This window comes from Lolium perenne, chromosome 2, assembly GCF_019359855.2.
Source record: "Lolium perenne isolate Kyuss_39 chromosome 2, Kyuss_2.0, whole genome shotgun sequence".
Classification (NCBI taxonomy): domain Eukaryota; kingdom Viridiplantae; phylum Streptophyta; class Magnoliopsida; order Poales; family Poaceae; genus Lolium; species Lolium perenne.
The window spans coordinates 273,029,428-273,047,183 of NC_067245.2; the positions used below are offsets into that span (position 1 = coordinate 273,029,428).

The window sequence follows — 17,756 nt, forward strand, 5'->3', positions numbered from 1 at the left end:
TTGCGACAAATAACTCGCCTTGCAATGTTTTTCTCTCACACGAAATGGAGTACTTCTTTGTCATCAGCTGTTTAGTCAGCTGGAGTTTTCTTTTTCTTTCTCTCAAGAACACCTCGAGAAGTACCTAGTTGCACAATTCGGATGACACGTCAATGCTGACTAGTGTTGCGTAAAGATAGTCGTGGCATGCTGCAGAGGAGAGATGAGAAGGTAATTAGGGCATGTCCAATGCATAGCTCTAGGGGTGTTGCCTCACACCTTTAACTAGGTTTGGGTGGTCCAAAGTAGGTTCGGATGAGGAGGCAACCTCTTCATCAGGAGGCAACCTCTTCAGCCATAAAGTGAAAAATGTGAGAGAGAAAGAGAAAAACCAAATCAGCTTTTGAAGAAAGACATATTAATAGGACCATAACATGGCATGCATATGTCAAAAGTTTTATCCAAACCTAGTTGGACAGCTGCCTCCATTGCTCATGCCCTTAGAGGCGGCCAACCCAAGCTGACACCCAGACCAACATAGAAGAAACGCAGCCGAGGTGTCTGGCTGTTTTCGTGTGACTTGGTATAAGAAATCACAGCGTACACCCAAGGGGACCAAAAAGAGAGCGGAAGGGGAACATCATCTTTTTACGATCCAGTCCGTCCTAGCCAGCCAGCCAGCCAGCAGCAATTGACGTTGCCTTGGTATAGCACCGGCGCTGCAAGCAAATTTCCGTCTTCAGATTTGCTCAAAATTAGAAATATGTTAAAGCAAATCTAGCACATATATCGTAAACGCGCCAAAACCGTAAATAATCCATCTGCTTTTGGTTTTCGTCGCAAAATCAACGCAGATCAGTAACGGGCACAGCTCGGGGATTTTTTTTCAAGGAGATTGAAAACACCGCGCCCGACCTCCACATACACGTGCCGCGAGAAAACCGAGTGTAACCTCTATCCATAGGGAAGTAGTTGGCGCACTGAAATTTCCCTACCCCGCCAAAGCTCGTACGCTCCCGTCTTCCACTGCCCACAGCCTTCCGCCAACATTCATAGCCGTGCCGTTGGCGCTGGGAGCCCCATACCGCGCCGTTAGTAGGTTAAATCTCACGGGCTTGTTGCGTATTCTTCAGCGATGAAAGTATCTTTTCATTGGCGAAGATACAACCAGTGAGTCGATTGGAATGTTTGCCAAGGTGATGATCCGAGTCTATGTTCCTGTGTATCTTCAAGCTCCAACTCAAGAATATACGCAAAGATTGATGAAGATGAATGAAAATAGAGGTTGGCCGGTAATGTTACGAATTATTGATTGTATGAATTGGAGGTGGATAAATTTCGAGGGCTTGGCATGGGTTTAACTACGGTAAAACTCATGATCCTACTATTATGCTTGAGCCGTGGCATCGAAGAATTTGTGGATTTGACATTATGGACATGACTACACAATGGCCTGTCGAGGACATTTATTCATCTTGGACAACATTTGTTAAGACCATCCAAGCCCCAGAAAACAAACAAAATGCTCAATGTTCCAAGGCACAAGAAACATGCCAAAATGACATTGAAAAAACTTTTGGTGTTTTGCAAGTTTGGTTTGCCATTATTGGTGGCCCAACTAGTTTTTAGGATCCAAAAAAATCGCCAACAACATCATGACATGTTATGTGGTCCTTCATAATATTATCATCAATGATGAAAAATGGTTAAACCTGGAGTTCTTCTATAACAATGTTGGCAGGCAAGAGAAACCACAAAGGAACCCCAATCGCATACAATCATTTTTTTTTGAGACGTATCGACAAATTGAAGATTCAGCCACGCATGCCTAACTCAATCTTGATCTCGTCGAGCACCATTGGCAGCTACATGGAAAAAATTGATCTCCCTCCTTTAGTGAATACATTTCCTATTTATTTATGTGTGAGATGAACAACTATTTGCCCTCGGAACCATTCATTGTTTGTTGAATTATTTGATTTGAACTATTGTTGAAATTTGACTTTAAAATATTGTAAATTGGATGGTTACCGTGTTGATGATGTTTAAAACAATCATAAATATTAGCCTATGTCTCTATCATATCCATTTTGGATTAAGCAAAATGATGAAATGTGTCGCATGCTTTTCGGTCACGTTTAGGCTCTGCGAAACAAATTCCGCAAACGGCGCGGGTCTGTAAATAAGTTTTACAGGATCTGATAGAGCTGCTCTTGCACCCACTTTGAAACAATTCCAGCCCAGAATTACCGGTGACGACTCACTTTCAAGTGAAAAAGAATGCAAGCCCTGAACTGAGTGCTGACAAGTGAGATGGATGCATGTACTGGTACTACCACCCGCAGACGAATTGGAGCAAGGAAGAGATCTGCGTCAGGTAAGGATTACACAAGCAAATCGGTGTGATGCGCCGGAACCGCTCGCAGTGGTGCCTAGAGCGTAGAGACCCAGGCCTAGGAGTGGTAGATCATTTACTATCGCTCACGCACACAGCCTGTACATGATCAGAATACGTACACAGTACCACCCTCGTCCCTTTAAACGGCAGAATACGGTACACTTTTATTGGAAGATGAACAAATCAGGAGAAAAAGGAAGAAATGGAAAAGAGAAAGAAGAAGTGGACCAGTCGACTGCGCCAATCAAAGAAAAAAAACTTTGAAAAAAAGTGGCACTGTGCCAGAAGCGTCGAGACACAAGATAGATAGATAGGAAGACAGGGGCATCACCGAAAGATAATAATACTACCACTAAGTCAGCAGAGAAAAGCAAATTCCCGACATGTAAATTGATGCTAATTCGTGTTCCTGAATACGATGCCGCTCCATAATATATAATGCAATAATGGAAAAATACTCTTAAAATACATTTTCTTTCTTTGTTTCTCATCATTCCTGGGGTTAATCAGAAGAATAAGTAATAATTTAAAAAGCATTTCGTGGGTGCTGGTTCCAAATCTGGCGATGGTGATGGCGATGGGGACCCCAGCGACTCATCCACGTCCCAATAAATCCCTCCCATCTCCGATTCCTCCACCTTCCTTTCCCTCTTCAATCTTTCCGCCTTCCCGTCCTCGATTCCAATCCCTCATCTCCGCCACCACCATTCCCCATTCGCGCCATGCTCTCCCCGCCGGCGACCACCCAAGAACAGCGCGCGCTTCACCGCCTCTGACGACGAGGACGACGATAGCACCTTCCTTGGGTTCCAATTCCCCCAGCACGCGCGCGCGCGAGCGCCAGTTTCTCCCTTCCGTCCAGGTGAGCTTCCCCTCCTCCCCGGTCAGATAATTTTCTATTCCCCGTCGCCAAATCCTTTCGAGATATGTGTCGCCCGTAAAAACAATTCCCCCCCGTATCTCTAATCAAATCCCGCACCTCCCGCGCCCAAATCGGCCCCCGGCCGAGCAATGCATCTGGCCTCAGCGGAACCAGGCAGCCGCGCGGCCGCGCCCCATTGTTAAAAGGCGGAGCGGTGGCCAGGGGAAGAAGGAAACGTTGCGCGGCGAGAAGAGACGAGAACACCCCTATATTAGTTTTTCTCTATTGCTTGTTTTTCTGCGTCGTTCCGACATCATCATCATGCATGCATCATATCATCTACATGTTTTGTCAAACTAAAATTATTTGAATAAAAATTATTTTCTTCCCCTCTCATATGGTTCTATATAAAACCCTCCCTCGACCTTTTCTTATTTAAGAAAACTCCAAACTAAATATTTATGAGTATTTGAAAAGTTGTTTCAATTTAACAATAAATTTCTTGAAACTATTTTCAGCCTTTCCTCCCATCTCTTTTCTCTTTGCCTTCTATCTTGAACACTTTCTTTATCATTTTCTCCATATCTTAACTCTTTCTTTTTAATTTTTGCTAATTGGCAAAATCTTTGGCAAATGGTCACACTCTCTTGGCCCAAAACTCCTCGCTAGCCTCTCCACCATTTTTCCTTCCTAGCTTAAAACACCATCAAGCCCAACTTCCACCGACGAAGCAGCCCACCAAATACCAGCGCTGCACACTCCTTCTTCTTCGTTGTACGGCAGAACATCTAGCATCTCCACGTCGACAGTGCGGCGATGGGACGGCTGCTATTCCTTCCGCCTCCAGTATAAATCCTCCACCTAGCCCAGACCTGCAACCCTAGCTCCTCCTAGTCCTTTTCCTCCCCGCCGCCAATCTTCTTTTCTCTCACGTCTGGCTCCCGTCGCTCCTTCCTCTCCGTGTCACAGAACTCCGGCAAAGATGACCACCTTCCGCGCCCCATGTTGCCCCTACATGCGAGCGTCCGTGAATTTTTTGGCCGCGCCCATGTCCTGCTGCAAGCCGCCGCCTTGCTGCTCCACGCCGGCGCTGCTCATCGCCAACGACCTCACCTTCGCGCGGACGTCCTCGACAAGCCATCGCCAACGTTCTGGCTCATATCACGTACTGCGACCGTCGCCTCCCAGCTCATCTTCGTCCGCGACCTCGCCGGGCTTCGCCGCGTCTCTCCTCCATCCACCTCTGGCCGTTCCGTCCGTCCGCCGCGGAGTCCGCCATCTCCGTTGGGCGTCCTCTGCATCAAGCTCCTCAACGGCAGCAGCGCACACTTCCTCTCCAGCACGTCGTCGACCTGCAGCTGTTTGTCCTTCAACGACCACCTCTTCAACACTGCAGACCTCACTGCCCTGCGCCTCCGTTTCACCATGTGAGCTCTCCGTTCTTATCTTGTATTCTCGTCTTCCTGGTTGTTTCCAGCCTGAACCTGACGCCGTCGCCCTTGTTTCTCTTCCGGGTCAACGCTGTGACCGCGCGTCCTCGAGCATCCACCCCGGCCGCTCTCTTGGTCGGCTTTCTCTGCAAGCAGGTCGCCGTCCGACGCGCCTCTCCGATCTACGTCTTCCTCCGCGTCGCGCAGGTCCAAGGCGCGGGCTTTTCTGCAACTCGAGTTGGTTGCGTATCCATGTTCACCACAAGCACATCAGCAATTCTTTGGTTCGTTGCTTCTTAGTCTAATCTGCCAGCTGCTCCCGTTCGATTTCCATCCCAAGCAGAAGTCTGAACCTTCTTGCTCCTTCTTCTTCAGTCTGCAGCGTTGCATGCTGGCGTGCTAGCGTCTTCTGCCTCGGATCTCGTCGTCGTCTTCGTTGCAGTGTTGTCAGGTCCAAGGACTCGCCAACTTCAAATCAACCGGAGTCCCAAACTAACCAGCAGTCATTAGTACTACCGGAGTGGTATGCACCTGCATTAGACGCCTCACACAACGAGTTCAAATCCCAAGTCATGCAAGTTCTCTTTTTTATAATCTATTCTTTGTCTGTCTCTGCAGCTCCAACACAGCAGCATTTTGCTTCCTGTCAGCTCAGCGCCTAGTCGCCCCTGGCCTCGCAGGTCAGTGGCTGCCGCTTCTCTTGTGTTACAAAATTTCTGCACGATTACTATTTTCTGAAATACAGGAATTGTGTGAATCTTATATAAATCATATCTTTTAAACCGCAAATCAAAACAGAAAGTGTTTTATATGTTTTACCACCAGAAATATGAGAGGAACATGAATATGCCATCCATATATTTGTTTGCATCTTGCATCATGTTGCGTCGTGATAGTTTTGCATATCGACTTAATATAACATGCGGAGTATTTCGGACACCGACTATGGTTTTCCCCGCTCCGTTTAATATTGAAGTAGCTCACCATTGCCATGCCATGCTAATTAACACTTAACATTGACGGTAGAAATGCAACTCCAACCTTAATTGTCTGCCCGGGGATCCGACTCCGATTAATATGGATAAGTTGCATCGCATCATATTTGCCATGTCATCTTGATCATGCTGGATCTTCTTTATCCGTAGCAGTAAGACTTGCATCCGATGTTTGTTGTAGCGCTTTGCTTCTTCCCGGATAGGACCGCGAAGTGGTGTGGTGAGATACGACAAGTTCTCCGGATGTCCCTCGGCAAGCTTTAACAGGCAAGCATTTCCTTATACTCCCGCCCGCAGAAGTCGCTCACCTATTTTATTTTACCTTCTCCCTCGTGCTATCCTTGAGTTGCGTTCTTGTCACGTGTCCCTTCCACTTGTTACCTCAAGCAGCCTATATTGCCACCACCACCTCCTACAGCTATTGTTTGGTTTCGGGTCTGCCTTGCGAGTCGTAGTGCATGCTCTTCTTGTTTTATCTCGTTACAGTTCTAGCTATCTTATCGGGTTATACGTTGGGAGATCATGACACATGGTTTATGGATATATACGTTGAGGGTATCATGGTTACTTAATAGTTGTTAAGCGGAGGCATCGGTGGGTCAGTTGCTCGTTTTATGACGGCTCACTTGTGTTTCCTAAATATCTTAGGACCCCGAGTTCTTGTTATCTGTTCCGAGACTGAGCGCTCTAACCACACGTGGGTATGTTTCTGGGTCTCCCCTCGACCACCGCCTAATCTACAGCTTTGTCCGGTGGCCACAACTAGTTTGCAATGTTTTACCATTTGTTGTTGCGTGCATGTCGACCTGTTACTTATTTATTTTGGGAAGCCCCCGGGTGCCTTGTATCCCTTGTTTACGGTATGCACGTATAGGTCGCAGAGCCGCTGCGAAGTGGTTTATCGCCCTGATGTGTGTTTAAACCACCTAGTACGCCGTCGCAAAAGCTAGGTCCGCTTCGAGATACGGCGGACTTCGATATGGGTTCAACTTAGTTAGGTGGCTTCCTGGACATTGTTGTCGTGAAGGAGAGTGCGAGTCGTGATATCCACCTGTCGCAAGTGGGTTGATCGTGCGTGTGGGTACATTTGGGCAACCCCTGCAGGGTGTACATCTTATCGATAAGCCGTGTCCGCGGTTATGGACGACTTGGAGCTGTATGACTCGACCATAGACAACTTACACTCGTTTCAATCATAATAACTTGTGTAGTAAGCTAGCACAACTCTAATAATAAATGGTTAAAACTTGACAACCGTGTGAGTGCCTTTGTAAGTACTTCTTGGCGAAGGGAACGCATCGTGTGTTATGTTTGCGAGTATAGAACCGTTAGTTACGCTCTCTCACCTTCTACGATAGACGGTTGTAGAATGTCTCGCTAGGTGGTTAGTGCGTGCGCGCTGCCGCTTCACCCTACCATATTGCCTATGACGTTCCTCTTGCGTCCTCTAAGTCCCCCGTGCCTCAAGTACAAAGGACGACCGGTTGACGAATGCTTATACGTCTTGAAGTCTTGTTAAGTACGAACCCGTACTTATTCTTTCTACGGGATATAACCGGGCAGGTATGAAGATATGTTCGATGAAGACGACGCTAGCAAGGTTACCCTTCCGCTTGGCACGGGCGGGTTGTGGACGCCATCGTTTATCTTCAGGACTCTTAGTCCAAATTTGTATCTTGTCCGTACTCGGATGTATTTGGTCTTCTGTATGATTTGGATCTTTGTATGTATCTATTTGTATCTTGACTCGTTGGAGTCGTTGCTGTAATATATCTGTATCTTGTGGGCTCTATTGTAATCATGTTGTAATGTTACCTCTCGTGATTGATTCCACCCGCATCGCGTGCATGCTTCGGCGTGTACGAGGCGCTTGGTGGTGCGTCTCCTAAAATCGATATCGTGCGGATTTCGGCGGATTCGCTGGGATCCTCATGGTACCGGTTCTAGGGCGTCACAAGTTGGTATCAGAGCATCAGGTTGACGGTACCCCACTAGTCCAGCCTTTAGGATAACCTTGCCAACAGTCGTTAAGTTTAGACCGTCCAAACTATTTTCTAAAATTCGTTGGATAGTTCTGATTATTAGATCTGACTTTTCTTCTTATCTCTATTCTTTCTCCTCTTACCTATGCGAGTTTTGAGTCTTCTCTCTTATCCGAGTTCTCTGAGTCTTAGGATTCCACGTGGGTTGGACGATCTTTGCCCCTCACCTAATAGGTCCGATCTTCGGAGGTCCCGATGAAAGTTCATCATCGACAGCGGAACAAAGACTTCTTGTTGGTGGTGTCACCCGTTCAACATGGAGCTAGAACTCTTGTTAGTGTTGTCGAGGAGATTGGCACGTCGCCTGAAGATCCGATAGTTCACCCCACTCCCTCTTGGGTTGACGTGGAACCTCGGGGCGAGGTTCCTTGTTAGTGGTGTCGATTGTAACGACCCGGGAACACCCCTATATTAGTTTTTCTCTATTGCTTGTTTTTCTGCGTCGTTCCGACATCATCATCATGCATGCATCATATCATCTACATGTTTTGTCAAACTAAAATTATTTGAATAAAAATTATTTTCTTCCCCTCTCATATGGTTCTATATAAAACCCTCCCTCGACCTTTTCTTATTTAAGAAAACTCCAAACTAAATATTTATGAGTATTTGAAAAGTTGTTTCAATTTAACAATAAATTTCTTGAAACTATTTTCAGCCTTTCCTCCCATCTCTTTTCTCTTTGCCTTCTATCTTGAACACTTTCTTTATCATTTTCTCCATATCTTAACTCTTTCTTTTTAATTTTTGCTAATTGGCAAAATCTTTGGCAAATGGCTGGGCACTCTCTTGGCCCAAAACTCCTCGCTAGCCTCTCCACCATTTTTCCTTCCTAGCTTAAAACACCATCAAGCCCAACTTCCACCGACGAAGCAGCCCACCAAATACCAGCGCTGCACACTCCTTCTTCTTCGTTGTACGGCAGAACATCTAGCATCTCCACGTCGACAGTGCGGCGATGGGACGGCTGCTATTCCTTCCGCCTCCAGTATAAATCCTCCACCTAGCCCAGACCTGCAACCCTAGCTCCTCCTAGTCCTTTTCCTCCCCGCCGCCAATCTTCTTTTCTCTCACGTCTGGCTCCCGTCGCTCCTTCCTCTCCGTGTCACAGAACTCCGGCAAAGATGACCACCTTCCGCGCCCCATGTTGCCCCTACATGCGAGCGTCCGTGAATTTTTTGGCCGCGCCCATGTCCTGCTGCAAGCCGCCGCCTTGCTGCTCCACGCCGGCGCTGCTCATCGCCAACGACCTCACCTTCGCGCGGACGTCCTCGACAAGCCATCGCCAACGTTCTGGCTCATATCACGTACTGCGACCGTCGCCTCCCAGCTCATCTTCGTCCGCGACCTCGCCGGGCTTCGCCGCGTCTCTCCTCCATCCACCTCTGGCCGTTCCGTCCGTCCGCCGCGGAGTCCGCCATCTCCGTTGGGCGTCCTCTGCATCAAGCTCCTCAACGGCAGCAGCGCACACTTCCTCTCCAGCACGTCGTCGACCTGCAGCTGTCCTTCAACGACCACCTCTTCAACACTGCAGACCTCACTGCCCTGCGCCTCCGTTTCACCATGTGAGCTCTCCGTTCTTATCTTGTATTCTCGTCTTCCTGGTTGTTTCCAGCCTGAACCTGACGCCGTCGCCCTTGTTTCTCTTCCGGGTCAACGCTGTGACCGCGCGTCCTCGAGCATCCACCCCGGCCGCTCTCTTGGTCGGCTTTCTCTGCAAGCAGGTCGCCGTCCGACGCGCCTCTCCGATCTACGTCTTCCTCCGCGTCGCGCAGGTCCAAGGCGCGGGCTTTTCTGCAACTCGAGTTGGTTGCGTATCCATGTTCACCACAAGCACATCAGCAATTCTTTGGTTCGTTGCTTCTTAGTCTAATCTGCCAGCTGCTCCCGTTCGATTTCCATCCCAAGCAGAAGTCTGAACCTTCTTGCTCCTTCTTCTTCAGTCTGCAGCGTTGCATGCTGGCGTGCTAGCGTCTTCTGCCTCGGATCTCGTCGTCGTCTTCGTTGCAGTGTTGTCAGGTCCAAGGACTCGCCAACTTCAAATCAACCGGAGTCCCAAACTAACCAGCAGTCATTAGTACTACCGGAGTGGTATGCACCTGCATTAGACGCCTCACACAACGAGTTCAAATCCCAAGTCATGCAAGTTCTCTTTTTTATAATCTATTCTTTGTCTGTCTCTGCAGCTCCAACACAGCAGCATTTTGCTTCCTGTCAGCTCAGCGCCTAGTCGCCCCTGGCCTCGCAGGTCAGTGGCTGCCGCTTCTCTTGTGTTACAAAATTTCTGCACGATTACTATTTTCTGAAATACAGGAATTGTGTGAATCTTATATAAATCATATCTTTTAAACCGCAAATCAAAACAGAAAGTGTTTTATATGTTTTACCACCAGAAATATGAGAGGAACATGAATATGCCATCCATATATTTGTTTGCATCTTGCATCATGTTGCGTCGTGATAGTTTTGCATATCGACTTAATATAACATGCGGAGTATTTCGGACACCGACTATGGTTTTCCCCGCTCCGTTTAATATTGAAGTAGCTCACCATTGCCATGCCATGCTAATTAACACTTAACATTGACGGTAGAAATGCAACTCCAACCTTAATTGTCTGCCCGGGGATCCGACTCCGATTAATATGGATAAGTTGCATCGCATCATATTTGCCATGTCATCTTGATCATGCTGGATCTTCTTTATCCGTAGCAGTAAGACTTGCATCCGATGTTTGTTGTAGCGCTTTGCTTCTTCCCGGATAGGACCGCGAAGTGGTGTGGTGAGATACGACAAGTTCTCCGGATGTCCCTCGGCAAGCTTTAACAGGCAAGCATTTCCCTTATACTCCTGCCCCTGCAGAAGTCGCTCACCTATTTTATTTTACCTTCTCCCTCGTGCTATCCTTGAGTTGCGTTCTTGTCACGTGTCCCTTCCACTTGTTACCTCAAGCAGCCTATATTGCCACCACCACCTCCTACAGCTATTGTTTGGTTTCGGGTCTGCCTTGCGAGTCGTAGTGCATGCTACTGCTGTTTTATCTCGTTACCGTTATTGCTATCTTATCGGGTTATCTGTTGGGAGATCATGACACATGGTTTATGGATATATCTGTTGAGGGTATCATGGTTACTTAATAGTTGTTAAGCGGAGGCATCGGTGGGTCAGTTGCTCGTTTTATGACGGCTCACTTGTGTTTCCTAAATATCTTAGGACCCCGAGTTCTTGTTATCTGTTCCGAGACTGAGCGCTCTAACCACACGTGGGTATGTTTCTGGGTCTCCCCTCGACCACTGCCGGAATCTACAGCTTTGTCCAAAGGGCTACAACTAGTTTGCAATGTTTTACCATTTGTTGTTGCGTGCATGTCAGCCTGTTACTTATTTATTTTGGGAAGCCCCTGGGTGCCTTGTATCCCTTGTTTCTGGTATGCACGTATAGGTCGCAGAGCCGCTGCGAAGTGGTTTATCGCCCCAGTGTGTGTTTAAACCACCTAGTACGCTGTCGCAAACAGCTAGGTCCGCTTCGGAGATACGGCCGGACTTCGATATGGGTTCAACTTAGTTAGGTGGCTTCCTGGACATTGTTGTCGTGAAGGAGAGTGCGAGTCGTGATATCCACCTGTCGCAAGTGGGTTGATCGTGCGTGTGGGTACATTTGGGCAACCCCTGCAGGGTGTACATCTTATCGATAAGCCGTGTCCGCGGTTATGGACGACTTGGAGCTGTATGACTCGACCATAGACAACTTACACCTGCTGTTTCAATCATAATAACTTGTGTAGTAAGCTAGCACAACTCTAATAATAAATGGTTAAAACTTGACAACCGTGTGAGTGCCTTTGTAAGTACTTCTTGGCGAAGGGGGAACGCATCGGCTGTGTTATGTTTGCAGAGTATAGAACTGTTAGTTACGCTCTCTCACCTTCTCTGATAGACGACAGTTGTAGAATGTCTCTATAGGTTTTTAGTGCTTGCGCGCTGCCGCTTAACCCTACCATATTGCCTATGACGTTCCTCTTGCGTCCTCTAAGTCCCCTGCGTGCCTCAAGTACAAAGGACGACTGGTTGACGAATGCTTATACGTCTTGAAGTCTTGTTAAGTACGAACCCGTACTTATTGCTGCTTCTACGGGATATAACCGGGCAGGTATGAAGATATGTTCGATGAAGACGACGCTAGCAAGGTTACCCTTCCGGCTTGGCACAGGCGGGGTTGTGGACGCCATCGTTTATCTTCAGGACTCTTAGTCCAAATTTGTATCTTGTCCGTACTCGGATGTATTTGGTCTTCTGTATGATTTGGATCTTTGTATGTATCTATTTGTATCTTGACTCGTTGGAGTCGTTGCTGTAATATATCTGTATCTTGTGGGCTCTATTGTAATCATGTTGTAATGTTACCTCTCGTGATTGATTCCACCCGCATCGCGTGCATGCTTCGGCGTGTACGAGGCGCTTGGTGGTGCGTCTCCTAAAATCGATATCGTGCGGATTTCGGCGGATTCGCTGGGATCCTCATGGTACCGGTTTTGGGGCGTCACAAGTTGATATACCACACTTTACTTTGATTCTTTATTATTTACCACATGACCACCACCTGTCATTGTCACTTACATGTGGTGGTCACATGGTAAATAATAGAGAATCAAAGTAAAGTGTGGTATATTATAAAATATCCCAGATACGGGGCGCAATTCAATACTTGGGATTTGGGGTGCTCTAATTGGGCTCTTGTTTATTGCTTTCCTACTCTGATTACTCGCGCCACTTAATAATTTTCATCTTCCCCTCCCCTCCACCCGCGCTTTGTGTTCTCGTCCCCGGCCGGTTGACGCCGAGGCAGCGCCACCCCCCGTGCTCTGCTTCCCCCCTCGCTCTCCCTTTATCTACTGTTATATAAGCGCCTGTCCGGAATATGTTTGCTTGCCCACTGTTTCTCATCTGCAACTGTATATGCCTCCTCCTGCAGCAGCGTCCCAACAACAAGAACCATCCATGGCGTCCTGCCAATTAGTGCGAAGCTCCAGCAGTAGCAGGATGGAGTTGGAAGACGAAGCCTTCTTCGACACACACCAAGAGTTGCTGGCGTCGCCGGCATCCAACCCAGCGCCAGCGCCGGCATTGCCGTGGTCGTCATCCAACGCCCTCGACAGCGTGCAAGAGCGGAAGGAGCGGTTCCTCAGAAGCATGGGCCTCGAGTGCAGCCCCAGCCCAAGCCCCAAGCACGCAGATCCTGTCTGCCCCGCCAGCGAAGTCGACGACGACGAGGAGGCTGTGCCGGACACCGGGAGGTTCTCGTCGCAGTCCGAGGAGAACGACTGCTCCATGTCCAGCTGGTCCACGGAGGAGACCACCAGCTACGGCGACGGCGCGTCGGACGACAATTCCGTCAGCGGGTCCAGCAAGGACGACGGCAGCAAGGTCAGCCGGAGCTCCAGCTCCTTCTCCTTCATCAGGAGGCTCATGAGCCGGAACGGTAAGGCTTCTGGTGCTCCGAGGACGGTCGAGAGGAGGAGGAGCGGGTGGCTTGAGAGGCTCGGCGTGGCAGCCTGTGTGGTGGATCTTACAGGGGATGAGCCCAGCACCAGCTCCTCCGACAGCGAGCAGAGTCGGGGTGGGAGGTATGAGAGGATTAAGGTCCGCTCCTACCGGAAGCGGTCCAAGGAATTGTCTGCCGTGTACCAAGGCCAAGTGATCAAGGCACACGACGGTGCCATCCTGACGATGAAGTTCAGCCCCGACGGGCAGTTCCTCGCGACCGGCGGCGAAGATGGAGTTGTCAGGGTTTGGGGTGTTTCGCAGTCTGATGACTGTAAGATTCCTACGGATGATCCCTCTTGCGTCTACCTCAAATCGCGGCGCAAGCATGGGCTGGCGCCGGTGAGTGCTGACACCGAGAAGTTATGCAAGGTCAAGAGCATGAAGAAAACTGGAGACTCTGCTTGCATTGTGATTCCGGCATCGGTTTTCCACATATCGGAGGAGCCGCTGCACGAGTTCTTTGGCCACTCTGGTGATGTGTTGGATCTTTCCTGGTCAAACAACAAGGTCAGTTGAACAAATGCATTCTTTTTCTCAACCCAATGTGACTGTTCTTTGTTTCTCTTGTACCTTTTTTGTTCATGATCATTAAAATTTGATACCTTGCAGCATCTACTGTCTGCATCAACAGACAAGACCGTCCGCCTGTGGGAAATTGGATCTGCAAACTGCATCAGCGTTTTTCCGCATAGCAACTTTGGTAAGCTCATAGTTTCATATATTCTCTGCTTCAAAGCTTATGTCTTTACTTATGGGCTGAAGCTGACAGTTTGCTTCCCTTGTTCTGCAGTGACTTGTGTCCAATTTGATCCGACCAACGACAATTGCTTCATCACTGGATCCATTGACGGCAAAGTCCGTGTATGGGACATCACTAGAGGCAGCGTCGCGGACTGGGTGGATGTTAGGGACATAGTTACGGCGGTCTGTTACCGACCTGATGGAAAGGTATGATTTTGGTTCACCGCTGTAGTTATTTTTACTAATTTGTTACATCAATAGTTCGCGAGATTGATCTCCTTCTCTTTCTTTTGTTTCTTTCAGGGTGCAGTTGTTGGAACCATTACTGGAAATTGCCGGTTTTATGATGCATCAGATAATAACCTCCTGAGGTTGGAAACTCAGATTGCACTCAACGGCAAGAAATCATCTCTCAAGAGAATCACAAGTTTTCAGGTAAACATCTACAAGAAAAGGATGACTGTTGTTACAATGTATAGCTTTGTTAGTTCTTTTTTCTCAGGAATGCTTCTTACTATTGCTCTTCCATTTTAATTTCATTGCAGTTCTGTCCAATCAACCCAAGTAAACTTATGGTAACATCTGCCGACTCAAAGATCAGGATACTGGATGGAACCAATGTGATTCAAAATTACAGTGGTATGTCTCAGATACTTGCTTTATTCCTTTTGCTCTATCCAACAATTACCCTTGTAGTTTTGTCTCCTTAAAATTCATTACTACTTCCAATGGACTCCAAACTCATAGTATTTCTAAACCATCAGGACTTCGAAGTGGTTCGTGCCAGATGTCTGCATCATTCACTCCTGATGGGCAGCATATAGTGTCTGCTAGTGAAGACTCCAATGTTTATGTTTGGAACCGTGAGAACCAAGATGAATCTGTATGGCGACAAGCAAAAACCACATATTCATCAGAGCGCTTCCAATCCAACGATGCAGCCGTCGCGATACCCTGGATTGGCATAAAACCAAGAAGCCATGTTTCATTGGCCTCTCAAATGCAATTCAAGTATACTTCAAGTTGCAGTGGAGACTGTTCTTCCACTAACAGCAGTACGCCAAGATCCTCTGCTCCTGGTATTTTCAGTCTGAACCAGGAGCTGTTCACCGAGCCCTCTTGCAAAGGGCCGGCAGCAACTTGGCCAGAGGAAATGCTGCCATCTTGCTCGATCGGTGCAAATTTGGACGAGTCGCAGTACAAGCTCCTGAGGAACTGTTCACAGAGCACATCAAACTCCTGGGGTCGAGTGATCGTAACCGCAGGATGGGACGGCAGAATTAGGTCGTTCCAGAATTATGGCCTGCCGGTGCATCAGTGACTTGGTTCTTGGAGAACAATTGGTGAAAGTAAACGGCAGCAGCATTAGCGCTTCACATGGGCATCAAGAAAAGCACCCGTGCACCCAGCTATGCTGGTCCAGTGTGTGTGGTTTCTTGGTACAAGACATCACATGCTTGGTGCTCCTGCTGAATTGTGCATGGACCAGTGTTGTACATAATCAACCCGGTGGTCCTCTGAGATCTCTTCATCAGCGGTTGTTGTTCGTGGCAGGTCCTGTAGCTTGTACAACCTTTTTTTTTTGTAGAAATCTTTCAGTCTAGATCAGATTTATTCCTTGTCCCTTCTTTCAATTGCCCTATTGGTATGCCACGGGAATTCGTTAGCCTAAGCTGAGTGTAAATTTTCATCCCACTGAATGTGTGGGAGCTTGATGGGAGTATATATGAGAAATTCGTTCATTCATTCAAAATGCAGTGTCCAGTTCTTCACATCTATATGCTTTTGTCAAGATTTTGATGCAGTTTGCTTGTGATCCTGGTTAAGCTGTTCGGTGTGGAGTGTGGACCTTGTGTAGCTGCTCAAAAGGTTATGATTGTCCATCTAATGGGACCTTAGGTGGTTCATCTTCTTGATTGATTTGCCATGTTACCTGTACGTCCCATAAATATACTGGTCCTGAATCTGTTGAGGTCGGACCTGCGGGCGAATGCGCATCTGATCTTTTCTCGTGTCTGCCTGCTCCCAAAATGCTTGATTTCCTCTGCTATGCTCCCTGCTATGTTTGTGAATATGTTGCAGTGAAGTAGTAGGCATTATGCTCCTGCCGCTCACATCGTTGTTTTGTTTTCTACTACTACTAGAGATCTTGGAAGGGCTCTTCTGGCGCATGTGTCTCTGTTGGCTGTTGCTATTCGTCTGGATTTCTTCAGATTCAACTCACTAAACCATTTAGCATGCAACTGAATACTCATATGCTGCACTTAGTTCGAGACAGGGCGCCTGATTAGCGCATCTAAACAGCTTCAGAACCTCAACGTGATTAGTTGAGCCTGGTTGTCAAACATTAGGTTACTCATCTGGATGATTGACATATGGCGAGCCAATACAAGTTGTAGGTATGTCAATTATACTACTATTACTTATGTGTCACTGCCTCACTGGTCCCGGTAACAAGATGCTGAGGAATCTAGGTCACTCCTACCGTAACCCTTCTCTCCTCGGCACGGCGGACTGTGAGCGGCATTAGAGCATCTCCAGTCGCCTCCCCAAAACCGTCCCCCAAACCGCGCCGGATCGAGCGTTTGGGGGACGTGTTTTGTTCGTGCCGCCTTTGGGGGATGTCGCTCCCCAGCCGCGTTCCCCAAACGCCGCCCCCAATCAGAAATTCAAATAGATGCACTCAAAAGAGATCGTTCCCACCGATTCGTCGCGATCAGAGTAGCGGCGATCGATCAATGTACTGGGCGCGCGATCATATTACAGACCGGTGGTGCATGCAAATTAGAAGAAGGGGAAGGGGTTGGGCGACGGCGTCGTATCCTGAGTCGACGCAGGCCCGTCGAGCACGATGACCTCGTCGCGATCTGCCTGTTGCTGTGCATGGTGCGTCTGCTCCGTCGCCGACGCAGAGGTTGGCACCGATGATGGAGTCATGGCTCACCGTCGCCCACGACTCGCACAGACAAAGATCTTCCAGAGGCGTCCACTTCGGGCCTCGTGTGCCCGACGCCGTCTTCTTCTTCTTCTTCTTCGTCCTCACGCCGTCCGCGTCTACCTCCACGAGATCATCGTCACCGGCACCCTCGTCGTCCTCTTCCTCGCCGCCCTCTTCGTCCTCATCGTCGTCCTCCTCGTCGTCCTCCACCCCGTCCTCTTCCTCGTCGTCCTCCTCCTCAACCCCGTCATCCTCCTCAGCACCGACGCCGTCGTATTCGAGCGGACCCCTGCGGCCGGTGAAAGGGCCGCCGTCCGGACCGGGTCCTGGCTCGCGCTGCACGTACGCCGGGGAGTAGAGGTTGTTGGGGTTGAAGCCGCCGTGCGGCAGCGCATCCTGGTAGTGCGGCGACAAGTTAGGCGTCACGCACCCGGGAGTGCCGGAGGGGCCGTCGTTGTAGAAGGCGGATGACGACGGAGAGAAGACTCCCGAAACGTACACCGGCACGTTCGTACTATATGGGCTCGCGTTGGTGGCGGCGATACACCCGGCCAGTATGTGCTGGTGCTGGCGCGCCGCCAGAGCCTTCTTCTCCAGCTCCGCCGCCCTCCGTCCTTTCCGCTCCGCCGTCGATAGCTTCCGGCGCAGGCAATCTTGCTGCCATTGATCGTCGGTCAATCCTTCAGGCTTCTTCTTCAAAGTCGGCGCCTTCCGCGGCCTCGCGAACGGCGCTGTCGCCCCTTTCGTCCCATTGCCCGGCGGCTTCTTGGCCGCTTTCTTCGCCATCTTTTTGGGGGCTGTCGGCGGCGCCATGTGGAGAGGGTAGC

General features: G+C 48.9%; 1 protein-coding gene across 2 annotated transcripts; it reads left to right on the forward strand.

Moving 5' to 3' along the window:
- Nucleotides 1-3,017: 3,017 nt before the first annotated feature.
- Nucleotides 3,018-15,763, forward strand: LOC127335894 (WD repeat-containing protein YMR102C). Of its 2 annotated transcripts, none has more exons than XM_051362628.2 (7): nt 3,018-3,239; nt 12,682-13,757; nt 13,860-13,950; nt 14,041-14,198; nt 14,295-14,426; nt 14,537-14,630; nt 14,756-15,763. In XM_051362628.2, the coding sequence occupies exons 2-7, from the start codon at nt 12,705-12,707 to the stop codon at nt 15,310-15,312; spliced, it is 2,085 nt and encodes a 694-aa protein (XP_051218588.1). In that variant the 5' UTR covers nt 3,018-3,239; nt 12,682-12,704; the 3' UTR covers nt 15,313-15,763. The 2 variants fall into 2 exon arrangements, with proteins under 2 accessions (XP_051218588.1, XP_051218587.1); XM_051362627.2 differs by having other exon boundaries at nt 3,025-3,239; nt 12,679-13,757.
- The last annotated feature ends 1,993 nt before the right edge of the window (nt 15,764-17,756 follow it).

Excerpts from the sequence above, each read along its gene's own strand:
- LOC127335894 (XM_051362628.2), top strand. The coding sequence starts at position 12,705 with ATGGCGTCCTGCCAATTAGTGCGAAGCTCCAGCAGTAGCAGGATGGAG. Across the intron at positions 13,951-14,040 it reads TTTTCCGCATAGCAACTTTG|TGACTTGTGTCCAATTTGAT; the intron begins GTAAGCTCATAG and ends CTTGTTCTGCAG. Across the intron at positions 14,427-14,536 it reads AGAGAATCACAAGTTTTCAG|TTCTGTCCAATCAACCCAAG; the intron begins GTAAACATCTAC and ends ATTTCATTGCAG.